General features: G+C 49.9%; 1 protein-coding gene across 13 annotated transcripts in view; it reads left to right on the top strand.

Annotated features, from left to right (window-relative positions):
• The window catches only part of SIPA1L3 (signal induced proliferation associated 1 like 3), a 293,879-nt gene that overhangs the window by 156,593 nt on the left and 110,525 nt on the right, over window positions 1-26,761 (top strand). For all 13 annotated transcript variants that reach the window (XM_039465884.2, XM_074386413.1, XM_039465880.2 and 10 more), the window contains 2 exons: window positions 12,110-13,941; window positions 18,501-18,631. In XM_039465884.2, coding sequence (XP_039321818.1) covers window positions 12,420-13,941; window positions 18,501-18,631 — 1,653 coding nt within the window. In that variant the 5' untranslated portion in view covers window positions 12,110-12,419. The remainder of the gene's footprint in view (window positions 1-12,109; window positions 13,942-18,500; window positions 18,632-26,761) is intronic.

Below are 26,761 nucleotides of genomic sequence, written 5' to 3'. Positions count from 1 at the left end.
TTTGAGTGTTTGATGCTTGTATAATGAATGAATGAGTTAGACATGACTGGGAAATGGTGAATAAATGCATACGTTTTTAGGGCTTTGTTGGCTGTAAGAACTTTTCTGAGGGATGTATATAAGAACATGGTAGGTGTTTGTTGTGTGAATGAATGGATGGATGGATGCATTTTAAGGACTAACTTGTTCTTCCTGGATAAACAAATGACTTGTCCGTGCCCAGAAACTGCTGAGTCACTGGATGCACGCCTGGAAGAGTCCTCGGATTCCACCTGGGCCTTGGAGAGGAATGCTCAGACTTGATGCCACATCCCTGAGCCCTCCAGAGTTCTTGAGCCCTGCTGAGCCTCCATTGCTGTGACTGGATCATGTTTCCATGAAAGGGAGATGCTTAGAGCACATCAAAGCCGCCCTGGACACCCAGTGGGTCCCTTCACCTCCAATCAAAGGCCTGTGAAGGGACAACCCATCCCACCCCTACACGTGGTCTCCAAGCATTGCTTTCAGCTTCTTGAGTGTGCTGCTTCCCAGGGAAGGACACACTCAGGCACCAAGCAAGCCCTGCTTGCCTTGGGTCACAGACCCCGACTGAGCCAGTGCTGCCTGGTCCTGAGTGAGGGTGTCATCCATCCAGTCGTTCAGTAGTTATTTATTTAGAAATGGAGTCTCACTTTATCGCTGCAGGCTGGAGTGCAGTGGCATGATCTCAACTCACTGCCACCTCCACTTCCCAGGTTCAAGCGATTCTGTTGCCTCAGCTTCCCATGTAGCTGGGACTACAGCCATGCACCACCATGCCCAGCTAATTTTTTTGTATTTTTAGTGGAGACGGAGTTTTGCCATGTCGGCCAAGCTGATCTCAAACTCCTGGCCTCAGGTTTCTCCATGTTTGTCAGGCTGGTCTCAAACTCTCCACCTGAGGTGATCCACCCACCTCGGCTTCCCAAAGTGCTGGAATTACAGGTGTGAACCACCGTGCCCCATCACCTATTTATTTAGAAAAGGATTTTTTTAGAGGCAGGGTCTCTCACTGTGCCACCCAGGCTGAAGTGCAGTAGCTGTTCACCAGCATGATCATAGTGTACTGTAGCCTCACACTCCTGGCCTCAGCCTCCCATGTAGCTGGAACTATAGGCCTGCACCACCACACCTGGCTTCAGTGGATATTTATTAATGGCCATCAGTGTGTTAGGCCCGTGCTGGCGACACAGGCTCCCGTTCGGACTCTTGCATGCAGTGCCCACACAAGCCTCACATATGGCAAATGATTCAAGACATGGCAAATGACATATAATCATATAGGTGCCCCCAAAGAGAAGTGCAGAGTGGTTTGAGAGCTCAGGCTGGAGATTGACAAGGTTGGTGAGGAGGAAAGGTCACACGAGTCTTCAGGAACTGCTAAGGCACAGGAAAGAGGAGCAGGAAGGGTTGCACAAAGGCAAGCAAACTGAAGAAACAAGGACGTCGTGGCCCAGGCTCTGAACACACGGGGAAGGGTGGAGAGAGCTTGCAGGTGCGGCGGGGATTTTGAGTTTCACCAAAATCCACTGATTGCTCTGCACGCTGTGTGGAGGTTGCTCTGCCCGCTGTGCGGAGAAGGGCTCTTGGCAGGAAGAGGAGCAGAAGCAGGGACACCATCGTCCCCGAGGTACAATCATCTCATGAGAAGTTGTGGCAGCTCAGATTAGGGTGGGTGGTGGGAAAGAAGGATGCACTTGGATCTGCTGTGGTGGGGGGCGGGTAGCCCTCAGGATTGGGTCGGGGTGGAGTGTGCAGTGAGGGAGAGGAAGCATGGAGAATGACAGTGACATTTCCAGGTTGAGCCATTGGATGGAAGGAGGTACCTTTCCTTTGAGATGCAAAAGAAGCAGATGGCAGGCCAGTGATCCCAGCACTTTGGGAGGCCAAGGCAGTTGGATCACCTGAGGTCAGGAGTTCCAGACCAGTCTGACCAACATGGTGAAATCTCATCTCTACCAAAAAAAAAAAAGCATGTGTGGTGGTGCCCGCCTGTAGTCCCAGCTACTCAGGAGGCTGGGGCAAGAGAATTGCTTGAACCTGGGAGGTGGAGGTTGCAGTGAGCCAGGACTGCACCACTGCACTCTGGCCTGGGTGATAGAGCGAGACTCTATCTAAAAACAAAAACAAAAAAAGCAGATGGCCAGTTCTATTCCTGAGCTGACACACATTCTGGTGTCCCACCCTGTGGACATCAGTCTTGGATGTGTGGCCTGGTTTGACCAATGAAATGTGAGGAGTGTCTGTGTTGTTCCTGAACAGGAGCTAGAAGGGCCTTTGCGTGGTTCAACCATGTCTCCTTCCTCTGCAATCAGCAGGGTCCCAGGTGAGGGCTGCTTTGTCTGCTGGGAGTGAAGTTGGCATGAGCAGGGACCTCACTCAGCCTGTGATGGACAGGCAGTGTGAGCAAGAACCAAGCCTCTTGTGAAAGCCCCTGAGCATCTGGGATCACTTGTTACTGCAGCATGGCTTAGCTCATCCTACCTGTCCCAAGAAGAAACACATTTTGTGGATGGGGAGCAATCAAGAGTTCTGGTTGGGAATGTTGGGTTGCAGTGCATGTGAGATGTGTAGGTGATAATGTAAAGTAATCAGGTGGGTAGGTGAATTTGGAACTCAGAAGGCAGTTGGAGCTGGAGATATTTTCTACATTGGCAACACACAGTTAAGTGAGAATCACAGAGGTCGAGATGCTGCCTGTGATTGCAGAGAAGGCTGGGGCTTGAACTCGGGACTATCTGACCTGAGGTATAAAGGGGCTGGGGTTAAGTCCCCACTCAGTCAACTCATAGCCATGTGGCCTTGGGCACATTACTTCTATCTCTCTGCTCCTGAGTTTCCTTATCTGTAAAATGGAGGTAATGATGATCCTACCTCATGGGGTTGCTGAAAGGGTTAATGCATAGCAATTGACAGGTGTAAAGTGCTCAGGAAAGGACCTGGGCCATGGAAGGATTCCCATTCATGGTAGTTGCTGTTGTAGATACTGGCTTTTGTTTATGTTTTCATTGTTGTTCTGTTTTATAACTAAAATGTCCAATGGTGGGAAATGGAGTAGGGCTTACTTCGTGTCCAACTTGACACAGAGACTCAAATGATGACTACAGCCCCAGATTCTAACCCTCAGTCCCCTTCACAGATAGCTCTTCTCCCATCCCTCATATCTTCTCAGACTTAGGGTTAAAGAGAAAAGCAGTCTTCATTCTCAGCACTCCTGGCAAAGACATCATGGGTCTCACTGGTTCTGATCGGGCCACATGGTTCGCTACAGAGCTAGGGAAGGAGCCCGACCTCTAACCCACTGGGTGGCCAGTGGAGAGGGTAGGCTCCCAAAGGGAAGTCTAGACTGTTGGAAAAAGGACTCCTGACAACAGAGAAAGCAAACCACAAATGTCCACATTGGAGGGCTCTTATGTTTCCCTATGCCGTGCCCTGTGAGCTTTAAACAAAAAAAATTGAGACAGCATCTTGCTCTGTCACCCAGGTTGAAGTGCTGTGGCACAGTCTCGGCCTACTGCAACCTCTGCCTCTGGGTTAAGTGATTCTCCGGCCTCAGGTTCCTCAGTAGCTGGGATTATAGGCTCTCGCCACCACGACCAGCTAATTTTTGTAGTTTTAGTAGAGACGGAGTTTCACCCTGTTGGTCAGGCTCGAACTCCTGACCTCGTGATCCACCCACCTTGGCCTCCCAAAGTGCTGGGATTACAGGTGTGAGCCTCTGCACCCGGCCATGCGCTGTGAGCGTCTGGCAGACATTGCAGCTCTCACAGAGTTGGGCTTTTTGGAGCCAGCACCAAGGCCGTGGTGCTTGCCTGCTTGTTGCAGGGGCCATCTGGGAGCATTTATATCCACAGATACACCACTGGTTGCTTCTAACAGACCCCGGTAAGTGCCCTCTGGCCCAGAGGCAATCAGGATGCTGCAGATTCTGGTTCTCCCAGATTCCTTTGCAATGGGAGTGGCCATGTGTCCACATTCCAGCCAGTGGAACATAAAGGATTGTAGAAAGGGAAATGTTCTAGGAAAGACTCTCCTTCTTGGTTAGGGTCATAGCAGTGCCCTTACCATCCCTGTCTTTCCCCCTTGCCCATGGTTCAGTGGGAAGTGTGGCTCTGGCCACCAGCTTGTGACCGTGACTCAGCAAGCCAGAGACTTGCTCAAGTCTATAGCACATGAGGGAGGCAGAAGGAATGGGGGCACATGCCTGATGTCACTGTCCAGTTTTCCCATCAGGCCTGGAGCTGCCATACCTGGCCTCCTGGTGACATGAGATGACTAAATGTCTTCACTCGGCAAGCCACCATTGGATAGTCTTTTGTTACTTGCAGCCAAATGCATCCCAACTGACTTGCTCCGACCGCCACTCACTCCTCATTTTGCTGCTGTCTCCCAGGCTGCCCTGGTTTTTCCCATTACAGTTCCCTGGCTGCTATCCTTCACACAGCACCATGTGTCACTCGGGGTCCTCTAATGCCAGCCAGCAAAAGCCATGCTTGGCAGTCTGTGGCCAAATCAGAATTCATCGAGGACGTACAAAATCAGCAGGAGGCTGGAGGAGCAATCTTAGAAAACAGGCAGGAGCCAAGGAAGCTCTGTAGGGACAAAACCAGGGGTCCCCAGCAAAAGTCACTACACAGGAGAAGCCAGGTCCACTGTCCCTTCCCCTGCAAGGACACTTTCCAGCCTCACATGAGCTTAGAAACCTCACACAGAGCCCTAACGGAGGACCCTGGGCCGACCAAGCCCACGTTCTGCACCCACCCCAACTGTGCTTCTGTAATTGTGGAGAAAGGGGAAGAGCTCCTGCCAGAGATACACAACAGAGCTGTAGTAAGAGCAGTGGCCATGGGGCAGGCGGCATTATACCCATTTTACAGATTGAAACTGAGTCACTGTCTCCGTAACTTGTCCATGGCACACCAGGATTGAGCCCAGGCAGTCTGGTTCCTGCCTGTGTTGTGCTGCTCTCATGACGGGGGTTCCCCATCAGGAAGGTCCAGGTGCTTTTAGGAAGGAGGAGCTCAGTAGAAGACAGCTAGAAAGAGACCAGCGTGCACCCTCTGAAACCCAGAAGCTGTGGGTGCCATGCAGCCTCTGAATGTCACAGGAAGACTCGGCTGCACCTGCTAGGAGAAGGGATTTGTGCAGAGAGACCAAGGCCTGCAAGAACATCTGTGTGTTCACAGAAGGGAGCAGAACGGATCGAGGGTTTCTGAGCTGGAAACAGATGCCATTAGCAAAGCCCATCTGTCAGGAGGTGCTTGCATAAGCAAGTCAGGGTTGCATCTGGGCCACTGGTTTTCCCAGCCAGCCTAAGTGTGGCCTCAAAGGACTAATCCTTCCTGTGCACTCTGCACTCTGAAGGTGGAGCCAGAATACAGGCTGGTCTGTGGAGGACAGGCAGCGCCCTCAGGCGGGCCGTCATCCCAGCTTGACCTGGGATCTGGTGCCCAGCACAGGGGAGTGTGGGGCAAAGTTCAGGTTCTCAAGCAAATACTCTTGCCAATCTGTAACTGACAGTTTAGAGTGGAGACAGTAAACACTGTAGATAAAATAATTTCACTTTTTTCTGGCAAACCAGCAACCTCTGCCCAAGTGTGACCTACTCATTTTGTGGACCCTCATGGTGTGTGTGTATGTGGTGTTTTTCTTGTTGTTATATTTTTTTGTTTGTTTTTGAGACAGAGTCTTGCTCCGTCACTTTGGCTAGAGTATAGTGGCACAATCACAGCTCACTGCAGCCTTGGCCTCCCAAGTAGCTGGAACTACAGGTGCGCACCACCATGCCTGGCTAAAAAATTTTAAACATTTTTGTAGAGATGGGGTTTCACTATATTGCCCAGGCTGGTCTCAAACTCCTGGGCTCAAACAGTCCTCCTGCCTCAGCCTCCCAAAGTGCTGGTATTGTAGGTATGAGCCACTGTGCCTGGTTTCATCGAGGTTTTTTTTTTTTTTTTTTTTGAGACGGAGTTTCGCTCTTGTTACCCAGGCTGGAGTGCAATGGCGCGATCTCGGCTCACCGCAACCTCCGCCTCCTGGGTTCAGGCAATTCTCCTGCCTCAGCCTCCTGAGTAGCTGGGATTACAGGCACGCACTACCATGCCCAGCTAATTTTTTGTATTTTTAGTAGAGACGGGGTTTCACCATGTTGACCAGGATGGTCTCGATCTCTTGACCTTGTGATCCACCCGCCTCGGCCTCCCAAAGTGCTGGGATTACAGGCTTGAGCCACCGCGCCCGGCCATCATCGAGGTTTTTATTGTTAATGTTCTTAGGAAGTGCATTTTACCCTTGAACACCATAGGTTGGAACTGCGTGGATCTACTTATGGATGAATTTTTTTCAATAAATGCATTGAAAATTTTTTAGATATTTGCAACTATTTGAAAAGAATTTGCAGGGCTGGGCGTGGTGGCTCACGCCTGTAATCCCAGCACTTTGGGAGACCAAGGCAGGTGGATCACTTGAGGTCAGGAGTTCAAGACTAGCCTGGCCACCATGGTGAAACCCCGTCTCTACTAAAAATACAAACATTAGCTGGGCGTGGTGGCAGGTACCTGTAATCCCAGCTACTTGGGAAGCTGAGGCAGGAGAATTGCTTGATCCTGGGAAATGGAGGTTGCAGTGAGCCGAGGTGACACCACTGCACTCTAGCCTGGGTGATAGAGCAACACTCTATCTCAAAAAAACAAAAAAAAAAAAACAAAAACAACAAAAAAAAACAAAAAACCCAGAAAAGAAAAGAACTTACAGGTGAATCACATAGCCTAAAAACATTAAAAAAAAAAAAAAGTATATGATGAATACATAAAATATATATGCATGTTAGTCTATTTTTTACTACCAGAAAATGTACACAAATGCATTCTAAAAAGTTAAAATTTATCAAAACTTACACACACAAACGCATTGCCAAGCCAAGAGAAATGTAAACAAACATAAACATACAGAATTAAATTATAACTGTGTGAAATTAACTGCAGCATACACTGCACTACTGTAATAGTTTCGTGACTACCTCCTGTTGCCACTGCAGTGAGCTCACGTGTTGTGAGTATCCATTAAACACCATGTGACACTGATCATCTCCGCGTGAGCAGTTTGTCTCTCCAGCAAATTGCATATTGCAGTAAAAAGTGATCCCTGGAGGTTCTCACGTATTTTTCATCATGTTTAGTGCAATACCATAAACGCTGAATAACCCCAGGGGACCCGTACAGAGTGTCACTAGTGATGCTGGAAGTTGCCCCAAGAAGCAGAGAAAAGTCATAACATTACAAGAAAATATGCAATTGCTTGATACGTGCCATTGATGGAGGTCTGCAGCTGCAGTTGCCTGCCATTTCCATATCAATGAATGTAATGTGAGGACCACTGTAATAAATGAAGAGGAAGTTCATGAAGCTGTCGCTGCACCTATGCCAGCAGGCACAAAAACCTTGCACTTTTTACAAAATATATTTTTATCTCATGTTGCAAATGCAGCTTCTATGAGGATACTGGATTACTATAAGAAAGGCATACCTATAGACTTTAATTTGCTTCGAGAAAAGGTGAAGTCATTATGTGGCAAGCTAAAGCAAAAGGAAGGAGAAGGATCTCCAGCTGGAGAATTTAATGCCAGCAAAGGATGGTTTGATAATTTTAGAAAGAGTATGGCTTAAACAATGTTAAGGTATCAGGAGAAGCAACTTCTGCCAGCGAGAGGTAGCAGATGAGTTCCCAGATGCCAATGAGAAAATCGTTGAGGCAGCTGGGCATGGTGGCTCATGCCTGTAATACCAGTACATTGGTAGGCTGAGGTGGGAGGATTGCTTGAGCCCAGGAGTTTAAGACCAGCCTGGGCAACATAGTGAGACCCCACCTCTACCAAAAATTTAAAAATTAGCTGGGCGTGGTGACATGTATCTGTAGTCCTAGCTACTCAGAAGGCTGAGGCAGGGGGATATTTTGAGCACTGGAGTTCGAGGCTGCAGTGAGCTATGCTTGTATCACTGTGCTCTAGCCTTGACAACAGAGGAAGTCCCTGTCTCTAAAAAAATAAAAATGAGTAAGAGAAAGAAGTAAGCCTGTTCATAAGTGCTAAGGAGAAAAATGGAGCAGGGGAAGGACTTGGGAGTGATGGGGACAGACACAGAGAGGCAAGCATTATTAGCAGTTTCTTGAAAATTCTTCCAGTCATCTCTGCATGATAGTTTGTTGTTTGTTGCTTCTGTTGTTTTTTTCTTTTCTTTCCTTTTTTTTTTTTTTTTTTTTTTTTTTTTTTTTTTTTTTTGAGATGGAATCTTGCCCTGTCACTTAGGCTGGAGTGCAGTGGCGCAATATCGTTTCACTGCAACCTCCGCCTCCTGGATTCGGGTGATTTTCCTGCCTCAGCCTCCCAAGTAGCTGGGACTACAGGTATGGGCCACCACACCCAGCTAATTTTTGTACTTTTAGTAGAGATGGGTTTCACCATGTTAGCCTGGCTGGTTTCAAACTCCTCACCTCAGGCAATCTGCCTGCCTCAGCCTCCCAAAGTGCTGGGATTCTAAGCCTGAGCCACCATGCCCAGCCTGTATTTTTGCTTTTCAATTGGGAGATGTTGCATGCAATTCCAGATTTCTGATTTCTCTTGAAAAATCAGATGATCTGACATCCACACCCCCGCAAGTCTTGGTTGGCAGAAGATACCCTGCTGTCCAGGTCAGTGCAGGCTCCTCTTGGCCTCTCTCCTGTCTCCCTGAGGCAACCCGACCCCGCGGGCCCTCCAGCTTCCTTCCTCTTCTCTAGCCCATCCCCGTGCTGCCTCCCTGCAGCATCTTCAGGATTGTTTGTGTTCTCATGGGGCACCAGGAAGAGGGGCTCTCCATTGCTCCCCACTCCCCACCTGCCCCCTTCTGACGCCTACTTTTTCAGAGGCTGCAGGCTCTCCTTGCTATTTTGCTCCTTGAGTCTGCTCTGAGCTTCCCTCCTGGTCTCTGCCAGTTCACTCCATTCCTCTGGGCGCAAATAGGAAAAGTCCCCATACATATGCAAACACACACGCACAAACAGACACAAACACGCAGAAGACGCCTACTACTTCCTCACACGGGAAGCACCAATAGCCATTGACCAAGAATAGCTGCATCCAGCTGTAGATTCCTAGGGAATGAAAAGTTAGAGGTCACCTTGAGCTGAGTGCCCAGCCCAAAGCAGCACTCTCCTGCCCTGAGAAAAATCACTTCTATTGGCAGGAGGGTGGGGCACGGCTGCTGGGCAGTCAACAGGTTCCATCACAGACGGCGACCCACTTTCCCCTTCCTCTCCAGCAGGGTTTTCATCATCTAGAAGTTCAAGGTGGAGACAAAGGGAAGTGACCCCACAGAGTGTTTTCTGTGTTGGACAGAAGCACAAACTCCCTTCCCCAGAGGCCTGCAAATCAGGAGGTACTTATACCTCCAATTAGGCAGAGGCCATCTGTTCACTTGTACTTATGATAAATACTGAACAAACGTCCTGGACACTGTTCTAGATACTGCAGATGCAGCCGCGAACAACAGACATCCCTGCCATTATAGAGCCAACATCTGAGTGGTGGACACAGGCAGTAGACAGAATGCACAACTGCTAAGAAAAATTGGAAGAAGGTAGAGTGGGTAATTAAGAAAGGCTTTAGCCGGGCGCGGTGGCTCAAGCCTGTAATCCCAGCACTTTGGGAGGCCGAGGCGGGCGGATCACGAGCTCGAGAGATCGAGACCAACCTGGTCAACATGGTGAAACCCCGTCTCTACTAAAGATACAAAAAATTAGCTGGGCATGGTGGCACGTGCCTGTAATCCCAGCTACTCAGGAGGCTGAGGCAGGTGAATTGCTTGAACCCGGGAGGCGGAGGTTGCGGTGAGCCGAGATATTGCACTCCAGCCTGGGTAACAAGAGCGAAACTCCGTCTCAAAAAACTAAACTAAACTAAACTAAACTAAAATAAAATAATAAAATAAAAAAAGAAAGGCTTTCAGGCTGTGCGCGGTGGCTTACACCTGTAATCCAAGCGCTTTGAGAAGCGGAGGCGGGTGGATCACCTCAGGTCGGGAGTTCGAGACCAGCCTGACCAACATTGGAGAAACCTTGCCTCTACTAAAAATACAAAATTAGCCGGGCGGGTGGCACATGCCTGTATTCTCAGTTACCCGGGAGGCTGAGGCAGGAGTATTGCTTAAACCCAGGAGGCAGAGGTTGTGGTGAGCCAAGATCGTGCTATTGCACTCCAGCCTGGGGAACGAGTGAAATTTTGTCTCAAAAAAAGAAAAAGAAAGGCTTCCAGAAGATGGAGCTTCTCTATCTCTATACGGTGATTTGAGAAGTTTTTGGGTTTTTGTTTGTTTGTTTGTTTGTTTTGGGAGGTTTTTTTTGAGACAGAGTCTCACTTTGTTGCTCAGGCTGGAGTGCAGTGGCATGATCATGGCTCACACAATCTCAACCTCCTGGGTTCAAGCGATCCTCTGATCTCAGCCCCCTGAGTAGCTGGGACTACAGGCACATGCCACCACACTCAGCTAATTTTTGTATTTTTAGTAGAGATGGGGTTTTGCCATGTTGATCAGGCTGGTCTTGAGCTGCTGGGCTCAAGTGATCTGCCTGCCTGGGCCTCCCAAAGTGCTGGGGATTACATGCATGAGCCACCACGCCCAGCCGGAAGTCTCCATGGAAGAACTGACATCATGGGAAGGAATCAACCCCAGGAAGGACTGAGGAAGAATGTCAGATATCCTGGATAAGGCTTGGTGCATCAGAACAGAAAAGAAGCATCAGAACAGAAATGAAGACCAATACGGTCAGAGCTTAGTCAGGGATGGGGAGAGACATCAGGGGCCAGATCCTGTGGGGCTTGTGGAGCAAGGGAAGGAGTTTGGATGGCGTTTTAATGCAGTAAGCAGTCACTGGGGAGATCTCAGTGAGAAAGTGATGAGCTCTGATGTACCCAGTGGTAGTCTGTAGTAACCACGTGGATTTCTAGAGACATTCCTTCTGCAGCTTTCCTCCCCAGACTCCACTGGTGCTCATATTGACTCATCTGTCATTTTCACTTCCTTTCTGGCAGAGTAGCTGAGCTGAGCAAACAGCAGAGCAGATGGACAATAGTCTGGCCTCTGCATGAAGCCACCAGTTCACAGGAAATACAGGGGGCAAAGGAACATGTTAAGTGGCACCACAAGGATCCTCAAAGTGGGGAAATCCACAGGACAGGTGACCCCTTTTCTTCCACAAGTAAAGAACATCAAAATAAAGGAAAGTGGCCATTGTAGAGGAGACTTAAGAAAATACCTGCATAAGCAGAGGATGATTTTAAACAAACCAGCCCACGGAAGACACCTGTGAGACAATGGCAGGAAATGTAATACAGGCAGGGTGGTGCATGACACGAAAGAATTCTTGTTAACTTAGATGAGTATGATAATGTTATTGTAGTGATTTTTTTAAGGACCTTATCTGCTAGAGATACAAGCTAAAATATTTATGGGTGTAATAACTTGATGTCTGGCCAGGTATGGTGGCTCATACCTGTAATCCCAGCACTTTGGGAGGCCAAGGCGGGTAGATTGCTTGAGGCCAGGAATTTGAGACCAGTCTGGACAACATGGAGAAACCCTGACTCCACTAAAAATACAAAAAAATTAGCCGGGCATAGTAGCATGTGCTGGAATTCCCGCTACTCAGGAGGCTGAGGTAGGAGACTCATTTGAACCCTTGAGGTGAAGGTTGCAGTGAGCCCAGCTCATGCCACTGCACTCCAGCCTGGGTGATAGAGCGAGACTGTCTCCCAAAAAAAAAAAAAAAAAAAAAAAAAATGACCTGATGTCTGGGGTTTAGTCTAAAATATTCTATCAGAAACAAAGTAATAAGACTGGGTGAATAGATGAAATGGGAATGGGAAATAGTGGTTGTTGCAGCTGATGGGTGACTCAGTCTTCTCTCTGCTTTTGAGTATGTTTGCAAATTTCCATAATAAAAAGTTGTTTGTTTGTTTTTTTATGAGTAAAGCTGTCAAGAAAAAAAACTCACATTTCCCACTTTCTGGGAGCAGTAACGCAGCCATTGCAGCTCACCTTTTCCTTTTCTTCCTTTTCAGCATGACCGGGACAACATCCTCGCCGCCTCCGGCCGGCCGGCACCCACAGCTGCTGCCTGCTCTGCGCTGCTGAGCCCCTCGGTCTGGAGCACCCAGGACAGCACCTGCCTCCTGAGGTTGTCCTGGCTCAGCTGTGCACAGCGATGGTGGAGAACTGGACTCCACAGGCTCACAACCTTCCTGTCAGGTTTCAGGGCCCAGCATCCTTCATCCTGGGCCTGGCGGCCCTGAACAATGGCTGAGGGCTGGGGGACCCCATAGAGCAACACCACAGCATCCAGGGCCAGCAGTACTCCAGTGCCCGTGGACTATGACCACCTATCGGGCCATTCCCAGTGATGGTGTGGACCTGGCAACCAGCTGTGGGGCCAGAGCGGGGGAAGTCCTCCCTGGGCCACATACAGGGGACTACGCTCCCATGGGATTCTGGGCCCAGAATGGCAGCATGTCCCAGCCTCTTGGCGAAAGCCCGGCCACCACTACCACCCGCCCCAGCCCCACCACCCCGGCCATGCCCAAGATGGGCGTGCGCGCAAGGGTGGCCGACTGGCCACCCAAGCGGGAGGTCCTGAGAGAGCAGAGCAACCCAAGCCCCTCACAGGACGCAGATGGCGCAAAGGCCACCAAGATGGCCCATGCCATGAGGAGCATACAGAACGGACAGCTCCCCGCTAGCACCCCAGCTTCCTCAGGGTCCAAAGCCTTCCACCGACTCTCCAGGAGAAGATCCAAAGACGTGGAATTCCAGGACGGGTGGCCCCGGTCCCCAGGCAGGGCCTTCCTCCCCCTTCGGCACCGCAGCAGCAGCGAGATCACCCTCAGCGAGTGTGACGCGGAGGACTCCGGGGAGCCGCGGGGTGCCCGGCACACGGGGGCGCTGCCCCTGTTCCGCGAGTATGGGAGCACCTCATCCATTGACGTGCAGGGCGTGCCTGAGCAGAGCTTCTTCGACATCCTCAACGAGTTCCGCAGCGAGCAGCCTGAGGCCCCGGGCTGCCAGGCCCTCACCGAGCTGCTCCGGGCAGATCCTGGCTCGCACCTCATGGCGGGCAGCGGCGGAGCCAAAGGGGACCCCCGCAACGGGCAGCCCACCAAGGACAGCCTCCTGCCGCTGCAGCCCACGAAGGAGAAGGAGAAGGAGAAGGCCCGGAAGAAACCCGTGCGGGGCCTCGGCGGCGGGGACACGGTGGACTCGTCCATCTTTCGGAAGCTGAGGAGCAGCAAACCCGAGGCGGAGGCCGGGAGGTCCCCGGGGGAGGCCGATGAGGGCCGGAGCCCTCCGGAAGCCAGCAGGCCGTGGGTGTGTCAGAAGAGTTTCGCCCACTTCGACGTGCAGAGCATGCTGTTCGACCTCAACGAGGCGGCCGCCAACAGGGTGTCGGTGGCGCAGCGGCGGAACACCACCACGGGCGCCTCCGCCGCCTCTGCCGCCTCGGCCATGGCCTCCCTCACGGCCTCACGGGCTCACAGCCTCGGAGGCCTGGACCCGGCCTTCACCAGCACGGAGGACCTGAACTGCAAGGAGAACCTGGAGCAGGACCTCGGCGATGACAATAGCAACGACCTGCTGCTCAGCTGCCCGCACTTCCGCAACGAGATCGGGGGCGAGTGTGAACGCAACGTGAGCTTCTCCCGGGCGTCCGTGGGCTCCCCCAGCGGCGGCGAGGGCCACCAGGCGGAGCCCGCCCTGAGCGCCTACCGCACCAACGCCAGCATCTCGGTGCTGGAAGTGCCCAAGGAGCAGCAGCGGACGCAGAGTCGGCCCCGGCAGTACAGCATCGAGCACGTGGATCTGGGTGCCCGCTACTACCAGGACTACTTCGTGGGCAAAGGTGACGGATGGTGGGTGGATGGGAAGGTTGGGCGGGCCGCGGCTTGTCTCCGAGACCCGTCGCTACTCATTCATTCACTCTGTGCCAGGCTCTGCTCTGGCACTGAGGATGTGGTAGGAACAGAGGCCTCGGTCCGAGGGGGCTGTGAGGATCCGGTGAGCAGAGCCACCCTGGCCTTAGCCCTGTGTCCGACACAGCAACACTCCATAAACCTTGAGCTACAGGACACAACAGCTCTACATTTACTCAGCACATATGGGCTTGGTACAGCTCAGTGCCAGGCACTCTGTGGAGCGTGGGGATGTAGTATCAACCAGCTTAAGACAAAAACTCTGTCTTCCTAGCACTTAATGTTTTCATGGGTAATATGAACAATAGAACAGGATAAATATGAAAAATACACAAGGGATTACAGGGTGCTAAATGCAGTGGAAAAGAGTCAATCGGGGAAGAAGGAAATGGAGTGTCAGGTGGTGAGGGGTGAGGGGGAAGATCTCAGTAGAGGAAGGTCAGAGAGGGCCTCCGAGGCAGGTCCTGTTTGAGTACTGAGCTGAAGGCACTATGTGCAGATTGTAAACAGTGTTCCCGGAACAGAACAGTGAGTAGAAAAGTCCCAGAACAGCCAGGTGTCATGGCTCATGCCTGTAATCCCAGCACTTTGGGAGGCCAAGGTGGGCGGATCAGTTGAGGTCAGGAGTTCCAGACCAGCCTGGCCAACATGGCAAAACCCTGTCTCCACTAAAAATACAAATATTAGCTGGGCATGGTGGCACATGCCTGTAGTCCTAGCTACTCAGGAGACTGAGGCAGGAGGATCACTTGAACCCAGGAGGTGGAGGTTGCCATGAGCCGAGACTGTACCACTGCACTCCATCCTCCAGCTTGGGTGATAGAGAGAGAGTCAATTTCAAAAGTAAGTCCTGGAATGTTGGAGGAACAGACAGGAGGTCAGTGCTGCTGGGGCAGAGTGATGGGGAGAGTGGATGGAGCTGAGGCAGAGAGCGAGAGGTGACGGGGCAGGTCGCTTGGGATTTTGTGGGCTGTGGCGAGGACATCGTTTGTACCCTGCATGAAATGGATGGCTTTGAGCAGGGCAGGGCCCTGATCTGACTTCTGTGTTCACAACCTCCTCCAGCTGCATGTGGGGAACGGACTGTGAGGGGCAGGGAGGGGACAGGGGAACCGGGAGGAGGCTGCTGCAGTAGTCCAGGCAGGAGGTGATGGGCATGTCTAAGATGGGAGCCCAGGAGCTGGGATTACAAGCTCATGCCACCCACCACCATGCCCAGCTAATTTTTGTATTTTTTGTATTTTTGTATTTTTGTATTTTTGTAATTTTTGTATTTTTGCCTGGACCACAGCAACTAGTTTTTGAAAGTATTTAAAGTAGTGTCCTTGACAAACATAACAAATGTCAGTTAAGTCGTCCCGTGGGGCTCAGAGTCTAGTCTCGGGAGCTCTAACTTGTTGTCAGGCAGCCCTCAGTTTTGTGTGTCTGTTCCGTAGCTGATCAGCTATGTGATACATTTTACCCTTCAGACTGCGTGACAAATGAAGACGATTATCTTAATGTCACATGCACAAACAAAATGACACAGCGATGGAAAAGAAAAGGATCAAAAAGAAGTTCCAGACAGTTGCTTAAGAGGAAAAAGCCAATGACGCAATATCAGTATCACATGAAATAGATTTAAAGGTTGACAGTACTTTTTAGAGGAACTAAGAAGGCCATTTCATGTTTCTTAAAATTTGCCAAGAAATTCTGGTAGTTGCGAACTTTTGTATACATGGCAACTTGATTTGGGAGTATCTAGATTTAAAAAATGGATAGAGCTGGCTGAGCACGCTGGCTCACACCTGCAATCCTAGCGCTTTGGGAGGCTGAGGTAGGCAGATTATGTGTGGTCAGGAGTTTGAGACCAGCCTGGCCAGCATGGTGAGACCCTGTCTCCACGAGAAACACAAAAATTAGCTGGGCGTGGTGGTGGGTGTCTGTAATCCCAGCTGCTTGGAAGACTGAGGCAGGAGAATATCCTGAATCCAGGAGGCAGAGGTTGCAGTAAGCTGAGATTGCACCACTGCACTCCAGCCTGGGCAACAGAGTGAAACTCTCCCGCTGACCCAAAAAAAAAAAAAAAAAAAATGGATAAGGCTACAGGGAGAAGTGGAAAAATTCACAATCATAGCTGGGAGAAGTGCATAGACTCTCTCTCTGAAATTGACAGAATCTAGTAGCTGAAAAATAAGGATTTAAAGGATTTGACTAACCTAATGAAAACTCTATTTTACATTTTATGTATATTAACTTTGTACCTAAGCAACAAAGAACACATTCTTTTCAACCTACATGTACAAATACTTACATGAAAGGAATGTGGATCAAATAAGATTATACATTAAAATACTTAGTTCTTGTTAGGTAGGAAGTACTCATCATGGAGCTTTAAAAAAAAAAAAAAGCCATTTTCTTTTTAAAAATTTCTTTGTAGCCCTGAAAACTGTTAAAGAAAAAAATGTTTGGCCCAGCACAAGGCCTCGCTGAACACCTGTAATGACAGAATTCCAGCACTTTCAAAGGCCGAGACGGATGATCACTTGCCCCCAAGAGTTTGAGACCAGCCTGGGAAGTATAGTGAGGCCCTCAAAAAAAGGTTATAAAATTAGCCAGGTGTGGCAGCACGTGTCTGTAGTTTCAGCTACTGTGGAGGCTGAGATGGGAGGATCACTTCAGCCCTGGAGGCAGAGGTTGCAGTGAGCCATGATCACACCACTGCACTCCAGCATGGGTGATAGAGCAAGACCATGTCTCAAAAAAGAAAAACTGTTGAATAATATTTGTTAAAGCACAGTAAAGAAAACTTTATTCAGAACCATCACAGGAGGCAAAGGGACCACTGCAATGAGGTCTGGCAGTAGGGAAGAGAGATTGGGCTTAACTCTGAATACAGCATGGTCAAGTGGGAATTTATAGCCAAGAAGCAGGGTGTAGGGGTCAGTGCATGGAAGAAATCACTAAGAAGAAATGTCAAGGGTAAGGAAGATTCTAGGTAAACCAACCGAACCATATTCTTGCTGATGACACGCCAGGATGATCAGATATCACCTTTGGGTGGTGGAGGATGAAGAGCTTGATCAGATGTGGAGGATGTTCAGATATTGGGGAGTGGGGTTCTTGCTAAACTTACTTAGCAAGGTTCTTTAATAAAACTGGATTTTACAAGGGGGAGCACAGGTGGGCGTAGGAGGAGATTCCAAAGTCTGAACAAAGTTTGGCCAAGCAGAGAATCTTTGTCAAAGCTAGTAAATAAATTAGTTGTAGGTCAGTGTTTATTCGGTGCCTACTGTATGCTAGGATTTGCAAGGAGCTAGATAATACATGTATTGACGGGAAAGGCAGCAACCCCTGTAGCTGCTTCAGGAATAAACTGGTATCTGTGATCTGTGGCATACAATGTTGATTCCATTCTCTGACCACCTGGAGAGATTGTTGAAACCCGCCACCCACCGGCCCCCCTTGCAGGTGCTATTCTGATTTGGGTGTTAATTAACACACAATATTTTGCCCTTAAATTAGCTTTTGTGCCAAGAGCGTCTGACGAGAATAAGAACCATCAGTTAAACATTCAGTGTACCAGTACAGTTTCCGGTGATGGGTAGATGCTGACTTTGCGGACTTGGGTCAGCACAGACCCCTGCGGATACCCACACAGGCACGAGATACTTGAGTTATACATCAGGAAGAATGGTTTGCCTGGAAGGGTTATAAGATAGCAGCATGTTTTAGGGAAAAAAAGAGGAGGCAGCTGTCAGGTAGAAGAGGAAGCAGGAGGTGTGCCCCATGACTGGCTAAAGCCTCTGTCACCCTGAGGGAAAAAAGAGCAGTGTTGAAGTTACCTAGGTAAAGAAACAAGGTGCAACAGAGGCGATGCCTGGGGCCCCTGTCATGGTCCCTGACAGATGCCAGGCCCTGGGTACAGTCATTGCCAACACTTACCATGTGTGTACTATGTGCCTGGCACAGTGCTGAAGGCTGGGTCCACTTTAAGCTTTATTTTACGGCTGAAAATGCTGTCTAGCAACTTGGCTGGGGCTGTTAAGGGGCAGAGCCCAGGTAGGAGGAGGCTCTCTAGACCAGAATCTTAACAATTTCACAAGGGCTAATCGGCAGTCAAGGCAAGTGAACCTTTTTGCAAACACGAGAATTATCATAGTGATGCTGGGTTGATGACATGCCACGTACTGCACTGAGTTTCAGATTTGTAGCATCATTTTGCCCTCACATCAGCTCCGGATTGTGGGTGGCCTCAAGGCCCCCTTTTCTCCGATGAGAGCACTGAGGCTCAAAAAAGTTATGTGACTTGGCAGAGGTGGTACAGTAAGGTGGGCTTTGTGGTTTCTCACTTTGGGGGGTGTGGTCTGTGGCCCTGCATGAGGTTTGCATGACCAGCATCCCACAGATTGCACGAGAGCCAGCCTGGTCCCCCCATCTACAGGTCTGCTGGGTGTCGGGGCCCCTTCTTCCCAGACAGCTGACCCTGAACTTGCCTGCTCTTCCTTAGAACATGCCAATTACTTTGGCGTGGATGAGAAGCTGGGGCCAGTGGCTGTGAGCATTAAGCGGGAGAAGCTGGAAGATCACAAGGAGCACGGGCCTCAGTATCAGCACAGGATCATCTTCCGGACCCGCGAGGTAGGTCCCGTCACTCTCAGTCTTATTAAAGAAATTACAGCTACTCGCATCTCAAGCCAGGTTCTGGGGCAGATGCTTCCCCAGCTTCATCTCATGGAATCTTCCTAACAACCCCAGGAGAGCAATCCTGTTAGTCTCTCGATCTCACAGAGGAGGAAACTAATTAAATAACTTCCGGCCGGGCGTGGTGGCTCACACCTGTAATCCAAGCATTTTGGGAGGGCAAGGCAAGTGGCTCACTTGAGGTCAAGAGTTTAAGACCAGCCTGACCAACATGGTGAAACTCCATCTCTACCAAAAATACCAAAAAAAATTCGCCAGGTGTAGTGGCATGTGCCTGTAATCCAAGCTATTGGGGAGGCTGAGGCAGGTGAATAGCTTGAACCTGGGAGGTGGAGGCTGCAGTAATCCAAGATTATGCCACTGCACTCCAGTTTGCGTGACTGATAGAGACTCTGTCTCAAAAAAATAAAATAAAATAAAATAGAGAAATTAAATGATTTCTACAGGATCAGTGAATCGGCGGCCAGGCCAAGATTTCAGTCCAGAGTGTCTGACTTCAGAGCCCAAGATTACAAAATCTGTTTGCAAGAGATTAACTTTAATAAACATAAGAAATAAAAGGGAAGGTAAGGGACCATTTTAGGATCATGAGGTGTCCTACACAATGGAAAGAATTAAGGCAGCAAGCCTCAGGCAGGACAGGAATTGGGGACTCTCAACCACAGTCACTGCTGTTATGCCAGTCAGTTCAAGGTACTCTCAATGTGTCACTTTCCATTCTGAGTAGAGAATTCCATTGTCCTGGCTGAAGGCCTTCCTCTGAATTAAATGTCAGCTGTGGCTAGTGGGGAAGGCCCGTTGGGGCACCCATACTCTATTAGGACTCTAAATTGTAAGTGACAGAAATCTATTTCTAACTTGCTTAAGTCAGAAATAGAATTTATTGGTTTGTGTCACTGCAAATCTAGGGGTAGGGCAAGCTTCAGGCACTGCTGGACTTAGAGACTCAAATGCAATCACCAGAACTCCGCTGCTTTAGCTCTCTGCTTGGCTCTGCTTTTTGTATTGTGAATGTCATTTTCTTCTGCCACCAACAAGCTGTCACCCTGTCATGGGAAAATGGAGGTCGGCTGCTCAAATCTTCTATATCTTTACACCTTCTCCTTCAAAAGGCTCAGACTGGCCAGGTGTGATGACTCAGGCCTGTAATCCCAGGACTTTGGGAGGCTGAGGTGGGCAGATCACCTGGGGTCAGGGGTTCAAGACTAGGCTGGCCAATCTGGTAAAACCCTGTCTCTACTAAAAATACAAAAATTAGCTGGGCATGCTGGCGGGCATTTGTAATCCCAGCTACTTGGGAGGCTGAGGCAGGAGAATTGCTTGAACCTGGGAGGTGGAGGTTGCAGTGAGCTAAGATTACGCCATCGCACTCCAGCCTGGGTGACAGAGCGAGATTCCATCTCGCTGGACTGCAAGCCCAAGCCCTGGGCCAGTCACTGTGATCAGGGATGGTAGAGGAAACTGGCCAGGTCTAGCACACGTTACCCACCCTTGGTAGGGTCAGGCACTGTGATTGACAGTTCCACCAGAACTCCCTGGAGGAAGAGGCAGGGCAGGTCCTTAGCAAAAAGAGGGGAGCCAGGCAAGCAGAAATGGCAGAGGTCCAGAGGACCCAAATAAGGAAGACCTTTCCAGAAAAGGGGCAGTCGCCAGCTAGGTAGGCAACCCAAAATGGTTCTTCCTCAGCCTGCGACACCCCAGCCCCTTGGGCCTGGCCTTTGCCAAGGCATGGAAGCCTAGAAGGCTGTGGCTGCCAAGGACTTTGATTGTGGGGCCAGCCAAGTCCTGGACCTCATCCAGGCTGGCAGATGCAGCTCGGAGTACCCTGGCCCCATCCCCTGACCCAGACCTTCCCACTGAGTTGGGGGAATGGAATGGCACGGAGGCTTTGCAGCAGCCAGGAAAAGGCAGCCTTGAACCCATGTGTGCCAAACCACAGGTGGTCATCGCCTCTGTCTCCCCCACCCCCTCCTCCCTCTGCCCACCTTTCTGGCCAGATGAGCACCAGAGCAGAATGAGAGGTGACAGCTCACACTGCATTCGGCTGTTTTAGGACATATGGGCAACTGCTGAGTGAAATGACGACCACAGTCATATACTTATAAATAGGCCAGGTGCAATGACTCACACCTATAATCCCCATACTTTGGGAGGCCGAGGCAGGTGGATCACTTGAACCCAGGAGTTCAAGACCAGCCTGGCCAATATGGTAAAACCCTGTCTCTAGGCCAGGCGCAGTAGCTCATGCCTGTAATCTCAGCACTTTTGGAGGCCGAGGCAGGCAGATCACGAGGTCAGGAGTTCAAGACCAGCCTGACCAACATGATGAAACCCCGTCTCTACGAAAGATACAAAAATTAGCCAGGCATGGTGGTGCACCCCTGTAATCCCAGCTACTCGGGAAGCTGAAACAGGAGAATCACTTGGACCTGGAATGTGGAGGTTGCAGTGAGCCAAGATCACGCCACTGCACTCCAGCCTGTGTGACAGAGTGAGACTCTGTCTCAAAAAAAAAAAAAAAAAAAAAAAGCAATAAAAAAAACACCCTGTCTACTAAAAACACAAAAATTAGCCGGGTATGTTGGCATGCGTCTATAGTCTCAGCTACTCAGGAAGCTGACGCATGAGAATCACTTGAACCCAAGAGGCAGAGGTTGCAGTGAGCTGAGATCGCACCACTGCACTCCACTCTAGCCTGGGTGACAGAGGCGAGACTCAGTCTCCAAAAAAAAAAAAAAAAAAAAAAAAAAAATATATATATATATATATATATATATATATATATATATAAAATATTTATTGCAATGGATATTATTCCTGCAAATCTCCTTTATACTGTGTGTCAGGCAATATTCTATGCCTTTTATATCTATTAACTCACTTAAATCTCATCACAATTCTAGGATGAAGACACTGTTGTTCTTATTTAGATATGACAAAACAGGCACAGACAGGTTAAGGGACTCACCCAAAGTACCCTCCAGGGAGTGGCAGGGCAGAGCGCCTGCCTGTGCTCCAGCTGCCGCACTCTGGGGTTTGACTGACTCAGCTTAGACTGCACACTGGACCCACTCATGAGTTAGGAGCTCAGCCAACTCAGTACTAGTGTTTGTGTGTATGTTCGTAATGAAAATAGAATAGGCTGGGCATGGTGGCTCACATCTGTAATCCCAGCATTTTGGGAGGTCGACATGGGCAGATCACCTGAGGTCAGGAGTTTGAGACCAGACTGGCCAACATGGTGAAACCCCGTCTCTACTAAAAATACAAAAAAAAAAAAAAAAAAAAAAAAAAAAGCTGGATTTGGTGGCAGGTACCTGTAATCGAAGCTACTTGGGAGGCTGAGGCAGGAGAATTGCTTGTACCCGAGAGGTGGAGGTTGCACTGAGCAAGGATCACCATTGTACTCCAGTCTGGGTGACACAGTGAGACTCTGTCTCAAAAAAAAGAAAATATAATATATAGACCAGGTATGGTGGCTCACACCTGTAGTCCCAGCATTTTGGGAGACTAAAACAGGAGGATCACTTGAGGCCTGAAGTTCAAGACCAGCCTAGGCACCATAGTGAGACTCTTGTCTCTAAAAATGCCATACTATGTCACACATACTGAGAGTAGTGAGGCTCTAGTACATGGATGCTGGGTTATATAATTTTTTTGCTGTGATTTCCTGTTCACTAAGTTTGAAACTGGCTTGATGCCTTTCCCAGTGTGTGTCTGCTTCCATCCCCAGCACCTATAAAACTAGCCATGGGAGACTCTGGTCCATCTCAGGCGATGGCACAGGGCCCTTTGAGTCTCACAGCCACAGGCCTGGGATCCATCCCTTCCACAGACGTTCACTCAGCACTCCCCACTGCCAGCTCTGTGCTGGGCTTAGAGGGTACTGTAGCAAACAAGGCAGCAAAGATGCTCGTGGGACTGGGTTGTTGGGGAGACTGCAGGAAACAGAACACCTTAGCAAATTACACTGTAAGCAAGGCCCATGGTGACGAGGTGGGAACAAAGCAAGGAGGAGCGATGAGTGTGGCGGGTGCTTAGGTTTTTAACAGAAAGGTCAAGGGATATGTTACTGGAAGGTGACACTGGAGTAAACCTGGAGGAGGGGAAAGGGAGCTGTGTGGACAGGTGGATGAAGAGCGTTCCAGGCCGAGGGAATGGCCAGTGCAGAGGTCCTGAGGCGGAGCCATGCTCCATGGGTTGGAGACCCCATGTAAGTCCTAGATTGGCCACTAAGCAGTTCTAGAAACTTGGAGCACATGGCTCCTCTCCTCTAGGAGCTTCGGTTTCCCCCATGGAAATCCTCAGCTTACAGGACTGTGTTGTGGGCTCGGTGAGCTGCGAATATAAAGCAGGCAGTGCCCAGCCTGACACTTGACAGGAAGAGCCCCGTGAAGTCAGCTGGCAGGAGAGCCTTTCAGTCTGCCATCCTGTCACCCCCGAGTCAGCCCCATGGAGGCTACCCACCCAGAGGTTCACACTCACAAGCAGGCCACACATAGACGCAGCCCTGAGCCCAGCCTACTGCAGAACCACTGTCGGGCCCTCAGACCTGCGGACCCGGGCATCTGGAGTTGGAGGGAGGGGCAGTGGTCGGCATGATTTGCCTTGCTCCTTCCTAAGGCCCTTCCAGTCATGGAGGATGAGCAGAGGATCCCACAACCCGAAAATAGTAATAACAAAACAAATAAAATAGCCAACACTTGTGGCACGTAGTAGTGCCAGGCACTGTCCTGAGTGCTTTATGTGCGTTGACCCATCAGATCCCCCGTGGCTCCCATTATTATCCCCATGCTATAGATGAGGGCATTGGGGCCCAAGAGTTCATCACTTAGCAGCAGAGCCTGGATGTCGAACTGGCTTCCGGGTACATGCCCTTAACCACTGCAGCATAGCACCTGGCAGGTTGACTTTGAATTCTAGCTATGGAAACAGACCACCCTGGGTTCAGTCCCGCTCTGCCACTCACTAACCGTGTGACCTTACGGCTTTAGCTCTGCATACCTCAGTTTCTTCATCTGTAAAATAGGCTTTCTGGGCTGGATGCCGTGGCTCACACCTAATCTCAAGCACTTTGGGATTTGCCAGCATGAGACGGGTGGGTGACTTGAGGTCAGGTGTTCTAGAGCAGCTTGGGCAACGTGGTGAAACCCTGTCTCTACTAAAAGTAGAAAAATTAGCCAGGCATGGTGGTGTGCGCCTATAATCCCAGCTACTCAGGAAGCTGAGGCAAGAGAATGGCTCGAACCCAGGAGGCGGAAATTGCTGTAATCACTCCATTGCACTCCAGCCTGCGCAACAGAATGAGACCTTGTCCCCCTACCCTCCCCCCAAAAAAAGCTTCATGCTGTTACCTGTTTCCAAGAGAGGCAGAAGGGTTCTCCTGGACTGACCCCTGGAGCAGCACACAGCTCCAGGGCAGGAAGCGTCTGATTATGGTCGGCACCACTGTTGTGGCTGACGTTCTTTCTGGGGAGGTCAATGGCCCATGCTGGGAAGCATGGGTTAAGCTCATGGATAGAGTTCTGTCTTTCTCGTGTCCACGGTTCTTTCTCTCTCATGTCCACACACACATGCCTTGGGCTCCTGTAAACCAGGGCATGGGGGCCAAAGCAAAAGGTCCGGGCTGCCTTCCAAGCCAGCCAGCCTGCCCCAGATGGCCATCCCAGCCGCCAAGCAGACAGTCTCGAGTGGGCCCACATCTCCCAGCAGATGGGATATGAGCATTGGCAGCGCCAGACTCCCCACTGAGGTAGGAACAGACTTGGAGCTGGGCTTTGGCACCACTCGCCCAAACCCCAGAGGGCCTGGACGGGATGAACGTGAAGCCAGGGCTGCCCTGTCTCACCCAGGACACTGGGAAGGGAGTGGGGACAGCAAACAGCCAGGAACTGTCTGGCCCCCGTGACCCGGTGGTTCCCATTAGTTTAGCACACGTGAGTTTCTGACAGGCTTTAGTTCTGATAGTGTTAGAGATTTGGATTTTTATTTTATTGGTTTTTCTTTTTTATTTAAAAAGTCCCAAATGTTTATAGTTAAGAACTTAAACAACACATAAATATGCAAAGTAGAAAAAGGAAAGTTTCATTAAGCGAAAAAAGCAAGTGTGACCCCATTTTTGTTCAGTAGGTACATCTGATCGTGTATGTGTCTGTGTGTTTGCTTATTTATTTTTGAGACAGGGTCTTGCTCTGTTGCCCAGGCTAGAGTGCAGTGATACAGTCATATCTCACTGCAGTCTCTTAATTCCTGGACTCAAGCCATCCTACTGCCTCAGCCTCCCAAGTAGTTGAGACCACAGCATGCACCACCATGCCTAGCTAATAATTTTGTTTTATTTTTAGAGACACAATCTCACTGTGTTGCCCAGGCTGGTCTTGAAGTCCTGGACTCAAGTGATCCTCCTCCTTTGGCCTCCTAAAATGCTAGGGGTTACAGGCATGAGCCACTGTACCTGGCCATGTGTATGTTTAAATGAACAATCTCTGAAGCATATTGTTAAAAGGGGGAAAAGCAAAAAATTTAACTTCCTGCTTAAGGTTAAAAAATTAAAACTTGGCTGGGTACAGTAGCTCACACCTGTAATCCCAGCACTTTGGGAAGCCGAGGTAGGAAGACTGCTTGAACCCAGGAATTTGAGACCAGTCTGGACAACATAGTGAGACCCCATCTCTATTAAAAATAAATTAATTGCCAGGCACGGTGGCTCATGCCTGTAATCCCAGCACTTCGGGAGGCCTAGGCAGGTGGATCACCTGAGGACAGGAGTTTGAGACCAGCCTGGTCAACATGGCAAAACCCTATCTCTACTAAAAATAAAAAAATTAGCCCAGCTACCCAGGAGGCTGAAGCAGGAGAATCGCTTGAACCCAGGAAGCAGAGGTTGCAGTGAGCCAAGATCACACCATTGCACTCCAGCCTGGGCAACAAGAGCAAAACTCCATCTCGAAAAACAAAATAATAAAAAAATATAATTTGTGGCTTTATACATACACATTTAACACTGTCGGCGCGTAATAATGGTTGACACACATTGAGCTCTCATTCCATGCCCAAGATACAGTGCTAAGCATTGTACACGGATCTTCCTGAATCCTTTCAATGCCTTGACACAAGCGTTTTTATCCCCATTTTATCAGTGAGGAAATGGGGAAATTAAGTGACTTGCCCAGAGTCACATAGCTAGGGAGGGGCTAGAGCTAGGATTCAAACTCAGGCAGACCACCTCCTAAGTAACCTCCCAGGGAATACCCGCCTCCAGCACAGAGTCAAGTGGGAAGTGTGTCTGAGTCGGGAGTAAGTGGGGATAGCCTGTACCAGCGGGAACCTCCTTGCTCATGTGGCACTGTGTGCCTTTCACAACTCACTTCATTTGTTGCCCTGGACAAGCTGATGCCAGATGTTTTTGGGCCTGAGCAGAGGAGGGCTGTGGTCTGACTCAGGCAGCTGCAGAAAGAATGGACTGGGGTCCAGGCACAGTGGCTCATGCCTGTAGTCCTAGCACTTTGGGGCGCCAAGGTGGGCAGATCTTGAGGTCAGGAGATCGAGACCATCCTGGCCATGGTGAACCCCTGTCTACTAAAATTAAAAAAAAAAAAATTAACTAGGCATGGTGGCACACACCTGTAGTCTCTCTCCTCTCAGGAGGCAGGGGAATCGCTGGTATCTGGGAGATGGAGGTTGCAGTGAGCTGAGATCGTGCCACTGCACTCTAGCCTGACAAAAGAGCAAGACTCTGTCTCAAAAAAAAAAAAAAAGAATGGACTAGGGACAGGACGGGCAGGGATACCCGGAGGCGGCTGCTGTCCAGGTGGGAGGTGATGGTGGGGGTGACCAGGCGGAGAGTGAGGTGGCCACTCATGACCTGCCTTGTTCCACTTACTATCCCCAGTGCAGAAGGAAAAGCTGGGAGCCTTTCAAGTAGTGTGTGCTGGTGAGGTGGTCAGAGCCAAAATGTGACTCCAGTGTGGAAGAATGAAGATATCTGGTCCGTGCTGTCCCTTGTTCCAGCAGAGGGCACTGTGGGACAGTGTCAATAGGATACAAAGACATTGATCCTATTGGTGC

This window comes from Saimiri boliviensis, chromosome 14 (genome assembly GCF_048565385.1).
Source record: "Saimiri boliviensis isolate mSaiBol1 chromosome 14, mSaiBol1.pri, whole genome shotgun sequence".
In the NCBI taxonomy this organism is placed as follows: Eukaryota; Metazoa; Chordata; class Mammalia; order Primates; family Cebidae; genus Saimiri; species Saimiri boliviensis.
Note: the sequence above shows the minus strand (reverse complement) of the source record. Positions and strands in the feature narration are given on the sequence as shown.